Source organism: Sorex fumeus, unplaced genomic scaffold, assembly GCF_029834395.1.
Source record: "Sorex fumeus unplaced genomic scaffold, SorFum_2.1 ptg000083l, whole genome shotgun sequence".
Classification (NCBI taxonomy): Eukaryota; Metazoa; Chordata; class Mammalia; order Eulipotyphla; family Soricidae; genus Sorex; species Sorex fumeus.
The window spans coordinates 10,096,126-10,117,352 of NW_026606140.1; the positions used below are offsets into that span (position 1 = coordinate 10,096,126).

At 52.6% G+C, this 21,227-nt stretch overlaps 2 protein-coding genes across 2 annotated transcripts; one reads left to right on the forward strand and one right to left on the reverse strand.

The window, feature by feature from the left end:
- Positions 1 to 827: 827 nt before the first annotated feature.
- Positions 828 to 13,588, forward strand: COQ5 (coenzyme Q5, methyltransferase). The gene is made up of 7 exons (XM_056130996.1): positions 828 to 1,029; positions 2,242 to 2,391; positions 5,834 to 6,055; positions 9,923 to 10,029; positions 11,488 to 11,576; positions 12,418 to 12,529; positions 12,614 to 13,588. Exons 1-7 carry the CDS (start codon positions 828 to 830, stop codon positions 12,713 to 12,715), a joined length of 984 nt encoding a protein of 327 aa, XP_055986971.1. The 3' UTR covers positions 12,716 to 13,588.
- Positions 13,589 to 15,842: 2,254 nt separating this feature from the next.
- Positions 15,843 to 18,463, reverse strand: DYNLL1 (dynein light chain LC8-type 1). The gene is made up of 3 exons (XM_056131003.1): positions 18,382 to 18,463; positions 17,990 to 18,127; positions 15,843 to 16,119 (listed from the first exon to the last, which is right to left on the reverse strand). Exons 2-3 carry the CDS (start codon positions 18,119 to 18,121, stop codon positions 15,982 to 15,984), a joined length of 270 nt encoding a protein of 89 aa, XP_055986978.1. The 5' UTR covers positions 18,122 to 18,127; positions 18,382 to 18,463; the 3' UTR covers positions 15,843 to 15,981.
- Between the last annotated feature and the right edge of the window lie 2,764 nt (positions 18,464 to 21,227).

Here is a 21,227-nt window from a genome sequence, read left to right on the forward strand (position 1 = left end):
GGTTGAAGCACATGATTTTCACGCGGGAGACTCCGGTCATTCATTCCGTATTCTCCCAGGCCGGCGGGTTCGACTCCCAGCATCCCATATGGTCTCCCGAGCACCGCCAGGAGTAATTCCTGAGTGCAGAGCCAGGAGGAACCCCTGAGCATTGCCGTGTGTGACCCACTGCCAAAAAAAAAAAAAAAAAAAAACCAGAGTTACTGATTCCAAATCTCTGGCATTTGAAGCGCCTAGGGTTCTGTATTTTAAAGACCAAACCAGGCGCTTCTTAAGCACACCAATGCAGAGAGAATAGACCCTTTAACCTCGGCCGTTCACCACCCGTCTCTCAGCTCTCCCTGCCTACTCTAGAAAACAAGTTACTCCATATCTGCGAGTCAGAACTCTGCAGGAATCCCAGAACATAGCTACTGAGAGGTGACTGGGGTCACTCCTGGGGGCTCGGGGGAGGGGGAAGGCACACCTGAAGGTGCTCAGGCCCTACCAGCGGGCTCTGTGCTCAAGGATCACACCTGGAAGTGCTGGGGGAAGCACCTGGGGTGCTGGGATTAAGCCGGGTTGAGCGTTTTGAGCGCTGTACTACCGCCCTGACCACCCCGGTGACGTCGATAGTCAATCTGGGAACAGAAGGAAATTCGGCTCTTCGTGGGCGATCCTTCGAAGAGCCGAATTTCCTTCTGTTCCCACATTGACTATCGACGTAAGCTGCGGGAACCGCTCATTCAGAGGCGGTTTGCGTTCGACTAATGCTGACTCCTGCCGGCCGCCGTCGCCCGGCTAATGCGGCTGCGCGCGGCTCGCCCGGGCCGTCGCCCTCCGCCAAGATGGCGGCGCCCAGCGTCTGGGCTCTTCGGGGCTGCCCCGGCCGGGAGTGGTCGCGGCTGGTGCGGGGCTGCGCGTGCCCCCGGCTGGGCGGCGCCCGGCCCGGGGGCCCCCTGGGAGCGCGGCTCCTGTCCCGAGAGGCGCGGACGGCGGAGACCCACTTCGGGTTCGAGACGGTGTCGGAGCAGGAGAAGGGGGACAAAGGTGAGGGGCGGGCGGCGGCGGCGCGGGGACCGGCCTCCGCCCCGTGTCCTTGGCCCGCGGGAGCGTGGACTTACGGTCCGCGCTGCGATGCCGCGGCCAGAGCACCCCGCCTCCCGCGGCCACCCGCGCCCGGCCCGACCCCCAGGGACTGCGCGCGCGGCCACCGTCGCTGGGTCCCGTCGCCTGAGGGTCCCGGAGGTGCCGGGAGCCTCCGGCGCTCCTCCCCGTCCTCGTTTCGGCGTCGTCGCAGGGACCATTGCTCTCCCGAGTCACGCAGCAGGAAGTCGAGATCTTTCTGAGCATTTTCCAAACGCTTTTGAAAGTCTTCCACGTACTTTGCTTTTTTGGGCCGCCCCGGCGGGGCTCCGGGTTATTCCTGGCTCTGCAGTCATTCGGCGGGATTCTCAGGAATCACCCCCAGCGGTGCTCGGGGCCCCTGTGGGATGCCAAAGCTGAACGCAGGCAAACCGCCCTCCCTGCTGACTTACCACTTCGGCCCCAGACACCGAAATTCGAAGGTTAAGAAGGGGCGGGTGATGTGGGCTTGTGCATGTGTGAGCATCTGAGTTAGAGCCGGCTGCTGACAGTGAATTAAAGTTTTGAAACAAAGGTTAAGGGGCTGGAGATTGAGTAGAGGGGTTCACTGGCTTGCCTTGCGTGGGACCCACTCCAATTAGATCTCCCCACCACGTGGTCCCCCTGCACCACAAGGAGTGACCCAACCTACCCCGGAAAAACTTCTTAACTTGCCAAATTTAACATAGCCAACAGATGAAGAAATTAACATTCTAATTTGATTTGTTTTTTGGGGCTTGGGGCCACACCCAGCAGTGCTCACGCGCTGTTCCCAGCTAGGTGCTTGAGGTCCGGGTCAGTCCTCTGTCCTCTGGGCCATTTGGTGCTGGGGATGAACCCAGGCTTTCCATGTGCTAGGTACGAACTTTCCCACCCAGCCACATCTGGACCTGAGAACTGAAGTATTGACAGTCTTTCCTTTTCCCTATTTTTATTAGAAATAAAGCTTTCTAAGTTATATTCGTTTTTATTTTGTTTAAACTTTAAACTGAAGGGCCAGAGAGAGAGAGAGTACAGGGGTTAAGACACAAAGGACCTGGACTCAGTAACTGTCCCCTCCTGTGGTCCAGCTCCTCCAGGAGTGAGTCGAATTACTTTTGCGAAGAGGCCAATTGTGTTGCTTTCCTCCCATGTCAGTATACCAGGTGTTCGAAAGTGTGGCCAAGAAGTATGATGTGATGAATGACATGATGAGTCTCGGCATCCATCGAGTTTGGAAGGATTTGCTGCTGTGGCGGATGCACCCACTTCCTGGGACCCAGTTGCTGGACGTTGCTGGTGGCACAGGTAATGTCCAGTTCCCACCCTGAGTGTCGCCGTGCACCTTCTGTGGAAACGAGCATCTCTTGGGCCAGAGCGATAGTACAGCAGGTAAGGCGCTTGCCTTGTACGCGTCTGACCTGGTTGGATCCCCAGAATCCTGTATGTTCCCCCAAGCACCGCCAGGAGTGATTCCTGAGTGCAGAGCCAGGAGGAACCCCTGAACATTCCTGGGTGTGTCCCCAAAACAAAAACAAAATTTTTTTAAAAAATCAACATGTTTCAGGGCTGGAGCAATAGGACAGCAGGTAAAACGTTTGACTTGCACGTGGCTGACCCGGGTTTGACCCTGGCATCCCATATGGTTACCCGAGCACCGCCAGGAGTAATTCCTGAGTGCAGAGCCAGGAGGAACCCCTGTATATCGCCAGGTGTGATCCAAAAAGAAAAAAAAAAGAAAAAATCAACATATTTCTAAGAAAGCTTTAGTGTTTTTTGGGGGGGAGAGGGGGGTCATAAAATAGGGGTTTTTTTGCTTTTTGGGTCATACCCGGCGATGCACAGGGATTTCTCCTGGCTCGTGCACTCAGGAATTATTCCTGGTGGTGTTCGGGGGACCATATGGGATGCTGGAAATCAAACCCGGGTTGGCCACATGCAAGGCAAATGCCCTACCCACTGTGCCATTGCTCCAGCCCCGTAAAATAGTTTTATTTAGGAAGTAAGAAAGACAGGGAGAGAAGAGAGTGCCTCAGGGAGTCAGGAAAGGAATGACATACTCCCAAGCTGGGATGCAGGCAGCTCCACAGTGGGATGTGCCAACTGTGTATAATTTTTCTTTTTAATTGGATATCAGACGAAAGCACAGAGTATCAGGCTGGGGATATAACTCAGGAGCAGAGCTCATGCTGCTGGTGTGTAAGGAAAGGCATGGTTCAGGACCTGGCACCACAAGACAAAAAGCACACCAGGGGTCTGGAGCAATAGTACAGCAGATAAAGCATTAGCTTTGTATGCAGCCGACCGAGGTTCTACCCCAATATCCCAATAGCACTCCCAGGGGTGATTCTTGAAAGGCAGAGTCAGAAGTAACCCCTGAGCCTCGCCAGGTGTGGTCCCCAAAACAAAACACCCTGCCAGATTATCTACTCTGTTCTCTTTCTCCCTCCCTCTCTCTCATTCTCTCTCTTCCTCCCTCCCCCCCTCTCTCTCCCTCTCTCTCCATCCCCCTCTCTCTCTCCCCCCTCCCCCACCCCCATCACGGTGTTTAGGGACTTTACATTGTTAGATGGGCTAGAGCGATAGCACAGCGGGTAGGGCATTTGCCTTGCAAGTGGCCAACATGGCCAACTCAAGTTCGAGTCCTCCGCCCCTCTTGGAGAGCCCAGCAAGCTACCAAGAGTATCTCGCCCTCACGGTGAAGCCTGGCAAGCTACCTGTGACGTATTTGATATGCCAAACACAGTAACAGTTGTCACATTGGAAACGTTACTGGGCCAGCCTGAGCAAATCAATGAACAACGGGAGGACAGTGACAGTGACATTGTTAGATTAGGCTTTTCCTGGTTCATTCTTGAGCATATGCCTCTCTTTCTGTTTTTTTTTTCCTAGGCCCTTGTTCTCTCTTGAACATGTTTTTATTTTTCTTTTCTTTTTGGGTCACACCTGGCGATGCTCAGGGGTTCCTCCTGGCTTTGCACTCAGGAATCACTCCTGGCAGTGCTCAGGGGACCATATGGGATGCTGGGAATCAAACCCGGGTTGACCACGTGGACCGCGTGCAAGGCAAACGCCCTACCCACTGTGCTACCACTCCAATCACTCCAGCCCCTTGAACATGTTTTTGTCCTTCTCTCCTCTTCTCTGCCTTATCCACTCTGGAGAAGCCTGTGTTGTTTCTTGAACACATATTCCTCTCCTCTTCTCACACTTCTCTAAGTTTCTTTTTTTTTGGCTTTTTTGGTCACACCCGGCAATTCTCTGGGGTTACTCCTGGCTCTGCACTCAGAAATTACTCCTGGGGCTGGAGCAATAGCACAGCAGGTAGGGCATCTGCCTTGCATGTGGCCGACCCAGGTCCAATTCCCAGCATCCCATATGGTCCCCCGAGCACTGCCAGGGGTAATCCCTGAGTGCAGAGCCAGGAGTAACCCCTGTGCATCGCTGGGTGTGACCCAAAAGGCAAAAAAAAAAAAAAAAGAAATTATTCCTGGCAGTACTCAGGTATTATTCCTGGGGAACAATATGGGATGCTGGGAATCGAACCCGGGTCAGCCATGTACAAGACAAATGCCCTACCCACTGTACTATCACTCTAGCCCCTCTAAGTAAATTTCCTTTAACGAAGACTAGTTTGCTGCTCTAAAAACTCTTTCAGAAGATTAGCTTAGTACTCTAGATTGCAAAGCAAAATCTGTGAGGAGCTGTAACAAGCAAAACGACTATCCTGGGAAGCTGGAGATAATCTGAGAGGGGTGGAGTAGTTATGAGTTTGATGAGTAAAGGATCCTGTGTAGCAACAGAAGCAGCAGCTAGAAGAGTGGGAAGTGGTGGGGTCGGGAATTATTGTTTGTATCTTTCCCCTGATGTTGCTTTCACAAAATTAGAAAAGATTAGAAGGCAGCGTTCTAAGTGTTTAACATTTGTTATAGCTGTTGGGTGGAGGCAGGAGAGAGATGCTGTTCTATATATATTTAGGCATTGAGTCACTTATAGTGAGAATAGGTTTGTGCGTTACTTATGTAATTTTTTAGAAGGTTGTTTGTTTTTTTTTGGTTTTTTTTGTTTTTTGCTTTTCGGGTCACACCCAGCGATGCTCAGGGGTTACTCCTGGCTCCGCACTCAGGAGTTACTCCTGGTGGTGCTCGGGGAAATCATATGGGATGCTGGGAATCGAACCCAGGTAAGCCGCGTGCAAGGCAAACACCCTACCCGCTGTGCAATCGCTCCAGCCTCTAGAAGTATTTTTTTTTAAAAGACTTTTAGAAAGGGCCGGAGCAATGGGACAGCAGATAAGGTGTTTGCCTTGCACATGGCCAACCCAGTTTGATCCCCAGCAACCGGTATGATCCCCTGAGCACTGCCAGGAGTGATTCCTGAGTGCAGAACCAGGAGGAACCCTGAGCATCACAGGGTATGGCCCCAAACAAACAAAAACCAAAATGAAGACTATTAAAAGACACTTCTGTGGGAGTGAATAGAAACCTCCATGTGTGTCATTTTGGTTTGGTGTTTTGGGCCACACTTGTAGGGCTTGGGGCTTGCTCCTGGCTCTGTTCTCAGGGATTCCTCTTGGCAGACCTGAAGGACCATATGTGGTGCCTGGGATTGAACCCAGGTCAGCTGTGTGCAAGGCAAGCGCCCTCCCCGCCATACGATTGCAGTGGCCCCGTGTCTTCCATTTCCCCCTTTCCTAGCTCCTAGACCTTAGATGTTGCTTCTCATCGTCCCTCTTCCATCCTCCCAACAGGCGATATTGCGTTCCGATTCCTCAGCTACATTCAGGCGCAGCAGCAGAAGAAGCAGAAGCAGCAGTTACGGGCCCAGCAGAACTTGTCCTGGGAAGAAATCGCTCAAAAGTACCAGCAGGAAGAGGACCCCTTGGGCGGTTCCCGGGTGGTGGTGTGTGACATCAATAAGGAGATGCTCAGGATCGGGAAGCAAAGAGCCTGTTCCCGGGGATACAGAGCTGGTAGGTGCCGCCGCCGACTAGAGACGGGCAAAGGTTCCGTGTTGCTCAGCTCATCCAGCACATGAGACTGGCAGAGACTCTTTCCAGCTTTCCAAAACTTAGCTAGCGGCAGTGTTGAAGATCCTTCACGTGCCTGCATCCTGTTGGATGCTGTTCTGTGCGTTATTCGCTGCAACTCAGAGAGCCTGACTTGCGCACAAGGAGAAAACCAAAGAACATAGAAATGCAGCATCTCAAGTATTAGAGTTGATACATGCCACGTCTGCCTTTGGATCTCAGCTCCTGGGCCCTGAGACAGTTGTTTTCAAGCCCCGGCAGGTGCTAGGGGAGCCTGATGCTCTGTTTCTCAGAGGAAGGTGGCCAGGGATCATACCCAGAGCCTCATGTGGGCAGGTGTGAAACTTGGGGGGCCGGAGCAGCAGCAGGAAGGGCATTTGCCTTGCACGTGACCGACCCAGGTTTGATATTCGGCATCGTGTGTGGTCCCCCAAGCACCGCCAGGAGTGATTCCTCAGTGTAGAGTAACTCCTGCGCAATGTCCACGTGTGACCCAAAAAGCCAAAAAAAGTAAAATAAAAAGGAACTTGGCAGACCAGAGCGATAGTACGATAGTTATGGCGTTTGCCTTGCACGCAGCCGGCTGGGTTTGATCCCTGGCGGATATCCCATATGGTCCCCCAAGCCTGCCAGGCTGTCGGGGGTATGCCCTGCCCAAAGCAAAAAAAGTAAATGAAAAATCCTTTCCCCCTCATTTTTCCAATGGAAAATGCCAGTCCTGGCGCGGCCGCACCATGTCTGCTCAGCCCTGGGCACCTCCACACTGCCCTCTTCCAGGCGGGCCACGCTCTGCAGCGGCACCACCACCACGCGCGCCACTGCCTGCCCAGGAGTGTCTGAGGTTATTTTAGCCCCGTTCCTCCTCCCCAGCCTCCGCCCACCCCCAGAAGGAGCTGCCTGAGGGCCAGCAGGCCTCTCGGCCTCCACGATGAACAGCCTTTTGTTAGCTGCCAGTGCTAATCAGGAGGCAGGCGGCCCTCGTGCTCAGAGACAAAGGCACTGTGTGTGCACATGCCCACTGCAGTTCGTGCTTCCTGCGCTCCGGCCGCAGTTCCGAAGAAGGGAGCGCAGAAGCCGAGTGATAGGCGATGCCCTGTATCTGGAGTGTGTCTGCCCAGACTGCCTGGACAAGTCCACCTGCTGCTGGGGAAGGACGTATAGCCTGGCAGCTTGAGCCCTTTGCCCTCCCGCTTCACCACACCCGGTTGATAATGTCTTTACAGCAACAGCAGCAGCAGTAGCAGCAGCGAAAACACAGGCTCTATCCCCAGCACTGCATGGTCCCCCGAGCACGCCAGGGTTGGGGTTATGGCTCAGGCAAACAGCACAGGCCTTGCTTGTTTGTGTGGGTCACTCATGGCTTCGTTCCCCGGGCCCACAAAAATCAAAGGGAACTCGGCCTTCTCAGCTCATTAGACCTTGTTGCCAGTAGCCTAGACGCTGCCAAACAGTTGTAAGGATCACAGGGTCGGAGCAATGGTCCAGTGGGTAAAGCATTTGCCTTGCATGCAGCCGACCCGGATTTGATCCTCGGCACTTCCATCAGGAGTGATTCCTGAGTGCAGAGCCAGGAGTTGGCCCTGAGTGTTGGCAGCTGTGGCCCCCAAAAAATACAAACTAAAGAATCACAGTCATTTTTACAGGTCTCGTCCATTATCCTCTCCCCCAAAGAGAGGCTTCCCAGACAGGAACCCGACAATCTTTTTCACACCCTCCTCCTTCCTTCCGTCGTCGCCCTGACTCGGGCTTGCTCACTACCCGGCTGTGGGGGCTGCCCATCGGGTTCTGACATCTGCCCGCTTGGATCCAGGGCTCCCAGAGTTGGCGCTCCTGGCTGTGGTGTACTTGCCGGGGTCACGCTCTTCAAGCACAAGTGCTGGTTTTGATGTGAGGATGGGGGTTTGCAGCGGGGCCTGACACGCATGCTCAGCAGACACACTTCTTGGCCGAGATGCTCTCACCCTTTTGTTTCTTGAACCACACCTGCCTGTGCTCAGGGCTTACTCCTGACTCAGTGCTCAAGGATCACTCCTGGCAGAGCTCCAGGGACCATTTGTGGTGTGGGGGAGTGAAGCCCAGTCAGCCATGGACAAGGAAAGCAGCTGACGCATTGTCCTATCTCTCTCTCCAGGCCTTCTCATGGCCTTTTGATTGCTCATGGGGTGGCAGGGAGTGGGGGGGGGGCCCCTTTTTTGTGGCTTCTGGGTGGCTGGAAGCTGCTTGTGGCCCTGACAGTCACAGACAGAGGCATTATCTACCCGGAACAAACAACAGCTCTCGCTGCAGGCAAGGGCTTCCTCCTGGCTCTGTTCTCAGAGATCACTCCTGGTGGTGCTCCAGGGACCTAATGTAGTGCCAGGGATTGAATCAGAGTTGGCTGCGTGCAGGGCAAGCATACCACCTGCGGTGCCATTGCTCCAGCCCCAGGGCAGGAACTGGAACAAAAGAATTTTTTTTTTTTTTTTTTGCTTTTTGGGTCACACCCAGTGATGCACAGGGGATGCTATACTCCTGGCTCTGCACTCAGGAATTACTCCTGGCGGTGCTGGGGGACCATATGGGATGCTGGGAATTGAACCTGGGTCAGCTGCATGCAAGGCAAATGCCCTATCTGCTGTGCTGTCAGTCCAGCCCCCAAAAGAAATTATTTGAGGGCCAAAATCAGTATTGTATCATGAGATTTTTTAGTGTCCTTTAAAATTATGGGGGGAAGAAAGTGAATACAGCAGGTAAGATGCTTGTTTGCCTTATTGTGTCTGACCTGAGGTTCAATCCCTGGCACCCCAGATGGTCCCCCAAATACTCTAGGAGTGATCTCTAGGGACAGAGCCGTGAGTAAGCCCTAAGCACAGCTGAGTGTGGCTAAAAAAAAAAAAACAGAAAAATAAATAAAGGGAGCTAGGCTATGACTTGGGCTGGAGCGATAGCCCAGCGATTAGGGCTTTTGCCTTGCACGGAGCCAACATGGCCAACCCGAGTTCGATACGTCTGCCCCTCTCGGAGAGCCCGGCAAGCTACCGAGAGTATCTCGCCCGCACGGCAGAGTCTGGCAAGCTCCCCATGACGTATTCGGTATGCCAAACACAGTAACAACAAAGTCTCACGATGGAGATGTTACTGGGCCTGCTCGAGCAAATGGATGAACAACGGGAGGACAGTGACAGTGACAGGCTGTGACTTGGTGGTGAGACCCTAGGTTCAATCCCCAACACAGAAAAAGAGAGAAGGGTGAAAAGTAAATATATATGTATGTATGTATAGCAAGGGAGTACTGAGTATTGAACTGTAGGCTTCATACATGCAAGGCAGGTGCTTTCCTGCTGCGCTGCTCCGTAGCCTCAGACACTACTACATTTTTTGTTGTTTTTGTTGGGGTCAAACCCCCGTGTGCCCACGTGCTCAGGGATCACTCCTAGCCGGGCTCAGTGGACCATATGGGATGCTGGGCTCGAAGCTGGGTTGGCGGCTGGGAAGGCAAACGCCCTCCCCGCTGATCGACCACCCCGGCTTCCAGATGCTGCTTCTAATATAATGTGCACGGGAGGATTTGCCCAGCACCAAATCTGCCATTCTCACCAACCAGGTGTTCAGACAGTCTGTCAGTTCTGACACTGACTGTTCAGTATTTGCATCAAATTCAACAGATGCCCGAGCTTAAGCCCATAGGCGTGCCCCTACTTCCGAAGTCAGCCACAAGTAGGGGTCTTGGTGTTCCACGCTTCTGCCTTCCTGGGAGCTCGTAACCCAACCCTCACGTTCAACAGCTGGCCAGGCTCCCCGTTGGAGGCCACAGCTGGTTTTCTCTCCCAGGGCTTGCGTGGGTCGTAGGCGATGCCGAAGAGCTGCCCTTTGATGATGACAAGTTTGACATTTACACCATCGCCTTTGGAATCCGGAACGTCACACACATTGATCAGGTAGGAGTGACTGCAGCCCCAGCCCAGGTGACTCTCGGGGACAGCTCCACAGCACATGGAAAAGGAGCCATTCTTCCCTGGTCTGGCTCCCGAACACAACAGTCACAGACTAATGCCGTGGACTAGTGGATGCAGTGCCCCAGGCTGTAATAGCCCTGGCCACTGAATTCAAAACAGGCCAAAAATCAAGGGCCAGAGAGAGAGTCCAGGGGTTAAGGTGCATAGCCTGGCATGCAGCTGGTGCCAGTTTCTTCTCTGGCACCATGTGGTCCCCCAGATGGCCAGGAGCAGCAGTAGAGGCCCCAAGGACTGCTAGGGTGACTGGGATAATCCAGCATCGCATCCTTGGGCCCTTGCATTGAACCCTGACCCAGTAAGAGGGGCCCCCAGGCCCCAGGAATATTACTCAGGAGGTTCCTCTGAAAGAAAGAAAGAAAGAAAGAAAGAAAGAAAGAAAGAAAGAAAGAAAGAAGGAAAGAAGGAAAGAAAGAAAGAAGGAAAGGAAAAGGAAAAGGAAAGAAGGAGCCTTTGTGACCCGGGCTGTTATTTCCGTCTTTGAGACTGTGTTTCTCTGGCTAGACTTACCAGTCTTGCTCTTTTTTTTTGGGGGGGGGGTGGCTCTTTGTTCAAAAATCAGTTCAGGTGTTGCTCAGGGGGACCAACTATATGTGGTTCCTGGGAGTAAACCTGGTTTGGTTACATTCAAGGGACGCACCGTACCTGCTGTCCTGTATGGGCCCACCTCCTCCTCCTCTATTATTTTCTCTCTTCTTCCTTCCTTTCATATTAGATGATTAGATTCCATTTGCATATATTTACACAATAAAACTTATTCCAGACTCATTGATGATTCAGATGCTTCTAATCCTGTGCTGTTCAGGTAGTGCCACAGTTAATAACCTATCCACATCATTTCCGCCATAGACATATTCGGTAACTTAGATTCCTGGAAGTAAGCAGCCAGATCAGAGGCTGCGCAATGTAGTTTTGATGAGTGATTCTGTGTGTTGTTGTGCCAGAGCACTAGAGGTGACTCTTGAGTACAGACAGTGCCAGGAAAGGTCCTGATGACTGGGGGGTATAGCCCAAAACCCCACCCCTCAAAATAAGAATCCCAAGTCTCCTTCTCTTCATAGTCAGAATACCTGGAAAGTTTACGATATTTTGAGATTATCTTTGCTGTTATAGCTCACCAACTGAGAATGAAAAAAGTGTCTGTGAGAAATGACTTGATGCTTACAGAAGTTAGCGCTGTCCTGCCCACTGAGCTTGAGTAAGGTCTGCTAAGCAGGGGCGAGAGAGATAGTACAGTGGTTAGCGTGCTTGCCTTGCACGCTGCCAACCCGGTTTTGATCCTCACCCGATATGTTCCCATGATCCCTGAGTACCGACAGATGTGTCCCCCCAGCCCCCAAAGGGAAAAGATCAGCTAAGAGTGCGCTCTGCTCTGTTTCTCAGGCTCTCCAGGAGGCCCACCGAGTCCTGAAGCCAGGAGGACGGTTCCTGTGTCTGGAGTTCAGCCAAGTGAACAATCCCCTCGTCTCTAGGTCGGTGCTGTGACCACCAGGGCTTTATTCTCATCGTCTAGTCAAAGATTTTCTGTTTGAAACTGGTAGAGGATGTGGCTCAGGGAGGTAGCTCAGCGGTAGCGCACTTGCCCTGCCATCCGTTCAATCCCCGGCACCTCAAAAGGGGGGTGTGTGTTGGGAGGGGTTAGAAATAGAAATAGCTGGTAAACTAATCGCGAGCTTTGTAGTTCGGAGTTTCAGGCTCTGACGCAGAGGCCAACCAGTTCTAAGTGACATCTAAGCTAGAAGAGTCTCAAAGCAGTAGCTAAAGGCTCGGTGTTTTGGGTCTTGTCTTTGGAGAGTGGGGGAAGGGAGTGAAGGGGTGTGAGGCTTGAGCCACGCAGAGCTATGCCCAGAGGACTTTGTGGTGCTAGAACTTAAACCTGGGGCCTCCTACATTCAAAGTATGTGCTGCTGCTTATTATTTCTCCAGTCCTCGCTTTCTTATTTGGTTTGGGGGTCACACCTGGCTACCTTCCTGGGTTACTCCTTGCTCTGCACTCAGAAATTACTCCTGGCAGTGCTCAGGAGACCATATGGGATGCCAGGATTCAAATCCAGGTTGGCCACATGCAAGGCAAGCTGCTTACATGCTTACATGTTTTACTATGGCCCCACCCTTTTTTTTTTTTTTTGCTTGTTGGGTCACTCCCAGTGATACTCAGGGGACCATATGGGATGCCAAGAATTGAACCTGGGTCGGCCTCGTGCAAGGCAGACACCCTCCCTGCTGTGCTATCACTCCAGCCTCCGGTCTTGCTTTTTATCAGGGGGCGATGAGGAATGTGTTCTAATGTTAACCTTTTGCCTCTCTGTTTAGGCTCTATGATCTGTACAGTTTCCAGGTCATTCCTGTCCTGGGAGAAGTCATCGCAGGAGACTGGAAGTCCTACCAATACCTTGTAGAAAGTATCCGGCAGTTCCCGTCTCAGGTATAAAACCACCTGTGACTCAGAACAAAGCTCCTAAAGTTGAAACCTCACGTGACCCTTGCTGTCCCTTTCTTTGCATTGTAGGAGGAGTTCAAGGAAATGATAGAAGATGCCGGTTTTCAGAAGGTGACTTACGAAAGTCTCACGTCAGGCATCGTGGCCATTCATTCTGGCTTCAAACTGTGACTCCTTTTCGTTCTGAAGCACGAGACACTCATGTCCTGTCAGAGTCCTGAATGAAGGTGACCCTCAGCAGAACATCTCCTCTCCTCTTTGGGATTTGTGGACACCTGTTCTGAAATGACCAGTCTCAAAGTGGGGGACGGGGCCGGAGCGGTTGACACAGCAGGGAGGGCACATGCCTTGCACGTGGATGACCTGGGTCTGATCCTCAGCATCCCATCTGGTCCTCCAAGCACCGCAGGAGTGATTCCTGAGTGCAGAGCCAGGAGTAATCCCTGAGCAATGCCAAGTGTGACCCAAAAGTAAAAAAGGAAGTGGAAGAAGCACACTCGGGTCACTTGGCTGCAGCTGGTATCAGCAGCTGCCTTTAAGCCTTCACCCACCGTCTCAGGTGTCTGTTTTTTGCTTTCCTTCTCATTTTTCTTGGCTGCCTAGTGTTTGGATAAGGTCAAACCACCACTAGCTCTTCATCTATTGGTATCATATTTAAGTTCTGGTGCTGCCTTCCGGCATCATTCTAACTCATCGAAGATTTGAACAAAAAATATGACCTGTCACTGAGTCAATCTTGCAGCCTGGGACGGTTTGTTAAGCCAAGACCCAGTTCACAGGGCTAACGCAAGAATTACGCCCTGGCCCACTACCTGAGCCTACAGCGTGCCTGGTGTTTGTCATTTTCTTCTTGGAGGTGAGGGAAATATCTTTTATCTTTTACCCAGTGTCTGTCATGAGAATAACTTGGCCCTTTTGAAAGTACCAGCTAACTCTTGCTTTCTTACTTTATACACCGATTTGCCTTCAGAACACACTTGAAAAAAGGATTTTATAACAAAGTGAAATTTGAATGTTTAGCTCCAGTTCCCAGGGGCAGCGGTGGACAGAGTTCTTATGTTCTTTTGTTTGGGGGTCATAACTGGCTGTGCTCAGGGTACTGTGGGGTGCTGGGGACCGTATCCTAGCTTCCTACATGCAAAGTGCGCTCCCAGCTTGTTTTACTGTTTGGCCCAGCTCTTGTCTTATTTTGGCCTGGGTTCCCTCTTGGCGGTTCCTAGTGGCTTAGTGCTCAAAGCGAGACCCAAGATACGTGGTGCTGCCTTAACCCCTATTCTGTTTTTCTAGCCACTGGCTATTAGATTTTGTTTCAGGGCCACATCTGGTGGTGCCCAAAGCTTACTCCTGACTCTCTGCTCAGGGAGAAGTACCGGCAGGGCTCCAGAGACCAAACAGGGTGCTGGGGATCGGACCTAGGTCAGCCACATGCAAGGCAAGCACCCCACAGGCCCTACTATGGCTTCAGCTCCTGGCTATTGTTTTCTTTAATGCAGCTCACTGACTGACGTTGAAGTCAAGCCATATTTTGAGTGTGTCTGAAGCTTAAGGGTTTCAAGGAACCTTAGTGAGAAACTGCAGAAACCAGTTGAAATTTTTGTTTTGGGGCTATACCCACTGGTGCTCGGCTACCAATCCTGGCATCCAGTTTTCAATTTATAAGTGGGGCTGTAGAAATAGCATGGGGGGGGGGGGGGAGGTGTTAGGTGTTAAGGCTTTTGCCTTACACACAGCTGGCACCCATTTGATCCCTAAGCATCGTACCAGAAGTGATCCCTGAGAACTCTCTTCCCCCTAAAAATGTCTGCCAAGTGCCTTGAAGTGAAGCAAATTGAAGTATGCCTGTTAAAGGCATCCGTTTCCTGGCAGCAGATAATGGCCCTGATCAAATTAGAACTCCTAATGCTGAATTGTGTGCGCTGGGCTCTGGACACTTCAGAAACAGAACCGGCTTTTTGGGTCACACGGGGAGGTGCTTAGGCATTACGGCTGCTGTGGCTCAGGGATAAACAGTGCTGGGATTGAACTTGGGCTTTCCATATGCCAGGCACGCTAACCTTTGACTTATTCCCTGGGCCTGAACAAGATAGGTTGTTTCTGGAGGACACATCTGTCGTGGTACTTGGGAATAGCTCCTGGCTCTGCATTTGGAGATCATTCCAAGTAGGGCTCATTGGACCATGAGGTGCTGAGACCAAAGTCAGGTGGACCACATGCAAGGCAAAGTGCCTTACCCGTTCTCTCCCCCCAGTCCCCTGGCCAAGCGTTTTGGCCAAAATATCTATCGGGGGACTGGAGCAATAGTGCAGCAGGTAGTGCGTTTGCCTTGCAAGCAGCCAACCCAGGTTAGATCACCAGCATCCCATATGGTCCTCGAGCACTGCCAGGAGTAACCCAAGCATCACCGGGTTTGACACCCACCCCCCAAAAAAATCCCATTTACAAAAATTTCTATGCTTCTAATAGACATGGTCAGTATGGAGATTAATTATGACATTTTTTGGAGGCTGAAGCCAGTACAGCTGGTAAGTCACTTGCCATGCATATGCTCAACCCAGAATCAATCCCTGGTATGTCATTCTTATCCCCTCAGTAGTGCCAAGAGTTAAATCCTGAGAGCTGAGCCAGGTGTAACCCAGGATTGATAGCCGAGCACCCCCCCCCCCCCCAAAAGACATTTTTCATCATTCACGAAGCCTGAGTGGCCCCTAGTGCTATCATGGGTTCATTGCCTCATCCTTTCTCAGGCTGAACATGTACCACTTCCTTGGACTCCTGAAACCCTAAGTTCTGGTAAAGAAAAAAATCATTACTACCTCCAAGTACTGACTAGTCTGTAGGGAAGCGCGAAAGCCAAGGTGCCACCATCCTTCCCAAGGCTGCTGACTTCTGCCTATGGCGAATTTCCTTTCGTCTTATAAAACCTGTTTTTTTGTTTATTTGTTTTGTTTTTGCTTTTTGGGTCACACCTGGTGATGCTCAGGGGACCATATGGGATGCTGGGAATCGAACCTGGGTCGGCTGCGTGCAAGGCAAACGCCCTACCCGCGATGCTATCACTGCAACCCCATAAAACCTGTCTTATGAAGTAAATATGGCAAGTCTTCCTAAAATTACAGGAAACCTTTCATCAAAACCAATTGATAGGAACTAACACACACTTCAACAGATTTTTTGAAAGGAATGAACTTTAAGGAGAAAAAACATGGGCAGAGAGGTATGGAATAGAAAATAAATACAAATGTAAGCTGAGTTGCTAATTGTTTTATAACCACAACAAATCAGTACAGAGAAGAGGCCCTGTACAAAACAACACAATAAAGGTTCAGAGATTGAGGTGTTCCCTTAGGCAAGGCTGAAGATTTCAGTCTCTGGTTATTTGGGATTTAGGCTGCAGTCCATGTTTTGGATGGATCACTGGGCGTGGCACAGTTCATGCTCTAACCAGACTTGAACAGCAGAATGGCCACCTGGCCCAGGTAGAAGTAGATGAAGTGTTTGGTTTCGTGCGTCACATAACTACCGAAGTTCCTCCCCACGATGCAGTGCCAGGTGGGATTGTACTTCTTGTCAAACTCCTGGGGGAGAGGGAAGGAAAAAATACTGAAACTTCAATGCTAAACTGCTTTGCCTCCTGAATAAGCAGAGCCCGCAGGGCAAGGAGAACGTCAGTATCTGCAAATTCTTAGGATGATTAAAGAATGTTCCCCAGTTCCAAGGCGCCTACATAGTCCATTGATGCAAACATAGTTGCAGTCCCAGCTAAGATGGAAATGGGGGCTGGGAGACAGGGAGCTTTGTTGTAATGGTAATTTCACCTTCCTAACTTCTGCAATATTCTTGGCAAACGACATCACGACTTTACAGAGCAATTCTATACATTTATCTAAATCTTACGTGTAATTTTTAGAGTTCTCATGTGTGGATAAAACCCCTCAACTATGCTATTGTATATGCTATACAGACTAATCCACCCCAAAACCGAAAGGAAAAATGTACTCGGCCATTATTAACTTCTGTATCATTGAAGACAGACTTCCAAGAGAGGAAGCCTCAATTACCATCTGCAACAAACCACCCTGGATCAAAACTGAAATTTAATGGGATTGAAGCAATTGTACAGCAGATAGGGCATTTTCCTTGCCCATTACCAGGAGTAATTCCTAAGGGCAGAGCTAGGAATAACCCCTGAGCATTTCCAAATATGGCACAAAGACGCCTTAAATTTAAAGGGACAAGGGGCTGGAGCAATAATACAGTGGGTAAGACATTTTTTAATGCCTTACAAGTGTCTGAACCGAATTCGATCCTGGCATCCCATCTGATCCCTGAGCGCAAAGCCAGGAATAAACCCTGATCACTGATGGATGGCCCAAAGAAAACAAAAAGAAAATGATTTTACAAAGGAACAAGACATTTGCACACCACTCTTCCTATTTACTTTTTTAAAAGGTGTTGGAGTGACTGGAAAAATCAAGTAGAGCATTTGCCTTGCACTTAGCTGACCCTGTCAGATCCTTGAGCACAGAACCAGGAATAAGCCTTGGGCACCACCAGGTGTGGCCCAGAAACCAAAAAAAAAAAAAAAAATCACGGCGCTGGAAGGAGGATCCCCTAACCTCCTGATCAAATTTTACTCTTAATTAGAATCTCAACAGCCCTCCTTTCCATATCTGCCAGGAAACCTACAAGGATAGCTCCCTGCATAAGTTAGGTGTTCCCCACTACCCAGGGGGCTGGGGGGGGGGGGAGGCGCCAGGACCCCGCGTGAACATCTTCACTTCGGTGATGGGAGACAGGCGCCAACACTAATCTCCTCCAATTCACGGTGAATCACGCAAAATTTGGCTCCGCAAACTGTCTGCATCATGGAAATTTCTTGGCTCCATTAAGGAGAATTAACATCCTTAGGAGCGAGACCGGAGAAAGCTTTTTGCTGCATTTGCCAAGGGGGGGGTGCGGGGTAAGGGGGGAAAAAGGCATTTATTTCTGTTCCATCCGAAGCTTCATCTCCCCCTCTGGACTGGAACTCACTCCCACCGCTCCGGCTGCCGGCTTCCCTCCCCGAAAACGCATCCCGGGAAGCGGGCACCACCCCCCGACGGGCGGGCTGGCAGGATCTCCCGGCCCCGCTGGAAAACGCCCCCACGGCGCCCCCCGCCCCCGCCGGAACACCCAGATGGAGCCCCGCGCAGGAATCAGGCGCGAGGGGGCCCCGCCGCTCCCCGATCCTGGAGACCGTTGCTAGGTGGCGCTTTTCCCCTCGCGAGCTCGGGAACGGGGGGAAACTTGGCGCGAGGGTCTGGCGCTCCCCCGGAGGGACGCGGACGCGGGTGCGGAACGCAGAGCGCGGAACGCGGAACGCAGAACGCAGAGCGCACGCCCCGCGTTCCTCCGGGCAGCGCGCCCCGCGGGAGGGCCCGGGGTCCGCCGCGCCCCGCCCCGCACCTTCTTGATGTGGGCCGCGATGTCCTTCTCGATGTTGTACTTCTCCAGCGCCTGCGTCGCGCACTCCACCGAGTCCTGTTGCATCTCCTCCGACATGTCCGCGTTCTTGATCACCGCCTTTCGGTCGCACATGGTGCCCTGCGGGAGGCCGGGGCACGGGGGGCGTCGGGGGGCGAGGCCGGGCGCTCTGGGTGCCAACGGGGGCGCCCCCGCCCCGCCCGCCGCTCCGACCCCGACCCCGACCCGGGCGCTGTCCGGCCGCCGCGCGCCACGCACCCGGCAACGCCACGACGCCCCCCGCCCCGACCGCCGTCCACGGACGCCCGCCCGCCCGCCCGCCGCGCGCACCCAACGGCGCGGCAGCTCCCGCGGCGGCGCCCCCGGGCCCTCACCGGGGAGCGGGGGCTGCAACGGTCTCCTGGGGGAGGGGCTGGCGGAGCTCGACGCGGCAGCGACAGCGACGCTCCGAGGCCGTGGCGCATCTAAGGCGCCCCACGCCCGCCGCCGCCGCTTAGAGCCCCGGCCCCGCCCTGCCCCACCGGCCCCGCCCCCCGCCGGCCGCCTTGATTGGCTCGGCGCCGGCCTCGGTGCGCTCCCATTGGCCCAGGCGCTCAATGGTCCCTCAGGAGCTTTCGCCCGCATTCTGTTGCAGCCCACAATGCACCGCTCGCGGCGTCGGTTGCCCCGGCAATGGGCCGCACGCGCTGAGAGCCCCGAACGCCGAAGGTGGAGCCTGGGCGGGGTCGCCAGCCCCCGCGGGGGAGGGGGAGGAAGGAGGGGGGAGGAGGACGAGGAGGAGGAGGAGGAGGAGGAACAGTCGGGGCTGCGGCGGCAGCCAGGGCCCCTGCTCTGGACAGAGCCCAGGGAAGGTTCCAGACTGCCCCCCCAGGAGGTATTCTGGAAATCAGGACAGTCTCGGAAAAGTTGGGTGCGCAGCGCCCCTGCCTACTCCCCTCCCTCCACCTCCACCCCGGGTCAGAGTCTGTGCCAGGTGACCTAAGTCGGCACTCAAAGCTCTCAAGGATGGGCAGCTGGCATGGACTTGCGCACGAGCGAGACCCCAGGTGCTGAGGGCTCGGTTTCATGCTCGGCTGCCTCATTCTTCCACGGTCTACTAATTAAAAAAAAAAAAAAAGGGAGGGTTGGGGTCACACTCCCAGCTGTGCTTAGTCAGGGCTTCCTCCTGGCTCCGTGCTCAGAGATCACTCTTGGCGTGCTCGAGGGACCCTAGGCGGTGCTGGGGATTGAACCTGGGTCAGCATATGCAAGGCAGGCCCAGGACCCACAGTACCTCTCCAGCTCCTTAAGCTTGTATTTTTTTTCATTTCAGTGAGTGATCCCCATACTTTTATTCTGTGTTGGCCCCTACAAATTACACGCGGGTGGGGAGGGAGGGAATGGTCCTCGGAAATGCTAAAGGATGTCCTTATGAATCAAAGGGTTTGGTGCTAATTCAATCAGCCCAATCAATGGCTGAATAAATAGCAATACTCCTGCATTGAAAGAAAGAAAGAAGAAAGAAAGAAAGAAAGAAAGAAAGAAAGAAAGAAAGAAAGAAAGAAAGAAAGAGAAAGAAAGAAAGGGTTTGGGGCCCCAAAGTGGGGTCTCGCTCTGGGCAGCGAAGAGGTGGACCTTGTGGGTGCAGTGGGAAGTGCAGGTCCCGGGTGGGTGGGGCCTCTCTCAGCTCAGGCCGTCTTTCCAGTGTGGGAGCTTCTTGGGGATTTATCTCCAGGGCGAGGCGCCCTACTGAACTGAGACACGTCCCTTACAGGTATTTCTTCTGATTTAGGGAGACTGATCTCTGAGTGGAAGAAAGGGGGAGCGGAGCCTTTCGGTTAACAGGATCCGTTCTGGATTCAAGTCCTAGGGCTGTCTGCTAGCTGGGAACCTCAGTGTTCTTACTTGTAAGGGGTGGATGAGAGGTGGTCAGTGAACGAACCTCCTTCTCAGGCACATTAGGAAGCGCTTTACTTCTCAGCACAAAAGGAGGGACACATAAGTGCTGAAAGAATTTTTGTCTGTTTTTTCTGTTTGGGGGCCACACCCTGTGGTCTTAGGGTTTACTCCTGGCTCTGCAGTCAGGGATTTCTCTGGACAAGGCTGGGGGGACCATCTAGAGTGCCTGGGTTGGCTCTATGCAAGCCAACATCCTACCTGCTGTTCCATCTCTCCAGTCCCTGCTGAAAGAATCCATATCATTTTTTGATTTTTTTTTTCTGCTTTTTGAGTCACACCCAGCAATGCTCAGGGATTACTCCTGGCTCTGCACTCAGGAATCACTCCTGGAAATGCTCAGGGAACCATATGGGATGCTGGGAATCGAACCCTTGTCGGCTGCGTGCAAGGCAAACGCCTTACCCGCTGTGCTATCACTCCAGCCCCGATCACTATTTGATCTTGAGGCCACTCCTGGCTCTGTGCTCAGGGGTCACTGCTAATGGGATTCGAGGGAGCTTATGGGTTTACAGGGATGGAATCTGGGTCGGGTACATGCAAGGCAAGAGCCTTAATTCTCTGAACTCCTCTGTTGCCCCTTCCCACAATCTATCAGAAACTGTCAGTTTATGGAACTATCCAAAGCTTCATAGGCTGATTTTGAAAAACCAAATTTAAGCCCATAATGTGTTGCTTAACTTACATAGATATTTTATTGGGAAAACCTTTTATTATTTTTTTATTTGGTTTGGGGGCTGGAGCGATAGCACAGCGGGTAGGGCGTTCGCCTTACACGCGGCCAACGTGGCCGACCTGAGTTCGATTCCTCCGCCCCTCTCGGAGAGCCCGGCAAGCTACCGAGAGTATCCGATATGCCAGACACAGTAACAACAAAGTCTCCAATGGAGACGTTACTGGGCCCGCTCGAGCAAATCGACGATCAACGGGAGGGCCTTTACCTTTACCTTTACCTTGGGGGCTACCACCAGCTGTGCTCAGGACTTACTCCTGGCTTTGTTCTCAGGGGCCACTACTGGCTGTGCTCAGTGGATTGGAGCCCCAGGCCGACCTCATCCAGGCCCTTCCTACTGTACTATCACTCCAACTCTAGAAGGAAAGCCTTTTATTTATCTTTTTATTTTATTTTTTTGGTTTTTGGGTCACACCCGGTGATGCACAGGGGTTACTCCTGGTTCATGCACTCAGGAATTACTCCTGGCGGTGCTCGGGGGACCATAGAGGATCTGGGAATTGAACCTGGGTCGGCCGCATGCAAGGCAAACGCCCTACCCGCTGTGCTATT

Bases quoted from the DNA above. Each gene is read 5' to 3' on its own strand.
- COQ5 (XM_056130996.1), top strand. From the start codon at position 828: ATGGCGGCGCCCAGCGTCTGGGCTCTTCGGGGCTGCCCCGGCCGGGAG. The intron at 1,030-2,241 runs GTGAGGGGCGGG...CTCCCATGTCAG, and splicing joins GCAGGAGAAGGGGGACAAAG to TATACCAGGTGTTCGAAAGT. The intron at 12,530-12,613 runs GTATAAAACCAC...TTTGCATTGTAG, and splicing joins TCCGGCAGTTCCCGTCTCAG to GAGGAGTTCAAGGAAATGAT.
- DYNLL1 (XM_056131003.1), bottom strand. From the start codon at position 18,121: ATGTGCGACCGAAAGGCGGTGATCAAGAACGCGGACATGTCGGAGGAG. The intron at 16,120-17,989 runs GTGCGGGGCGGG...CCTCTCCCCCAG, and splicing joins TCGCGGCCCACATCAAGAAG to GAGTTTGACAAGAAGTACAA.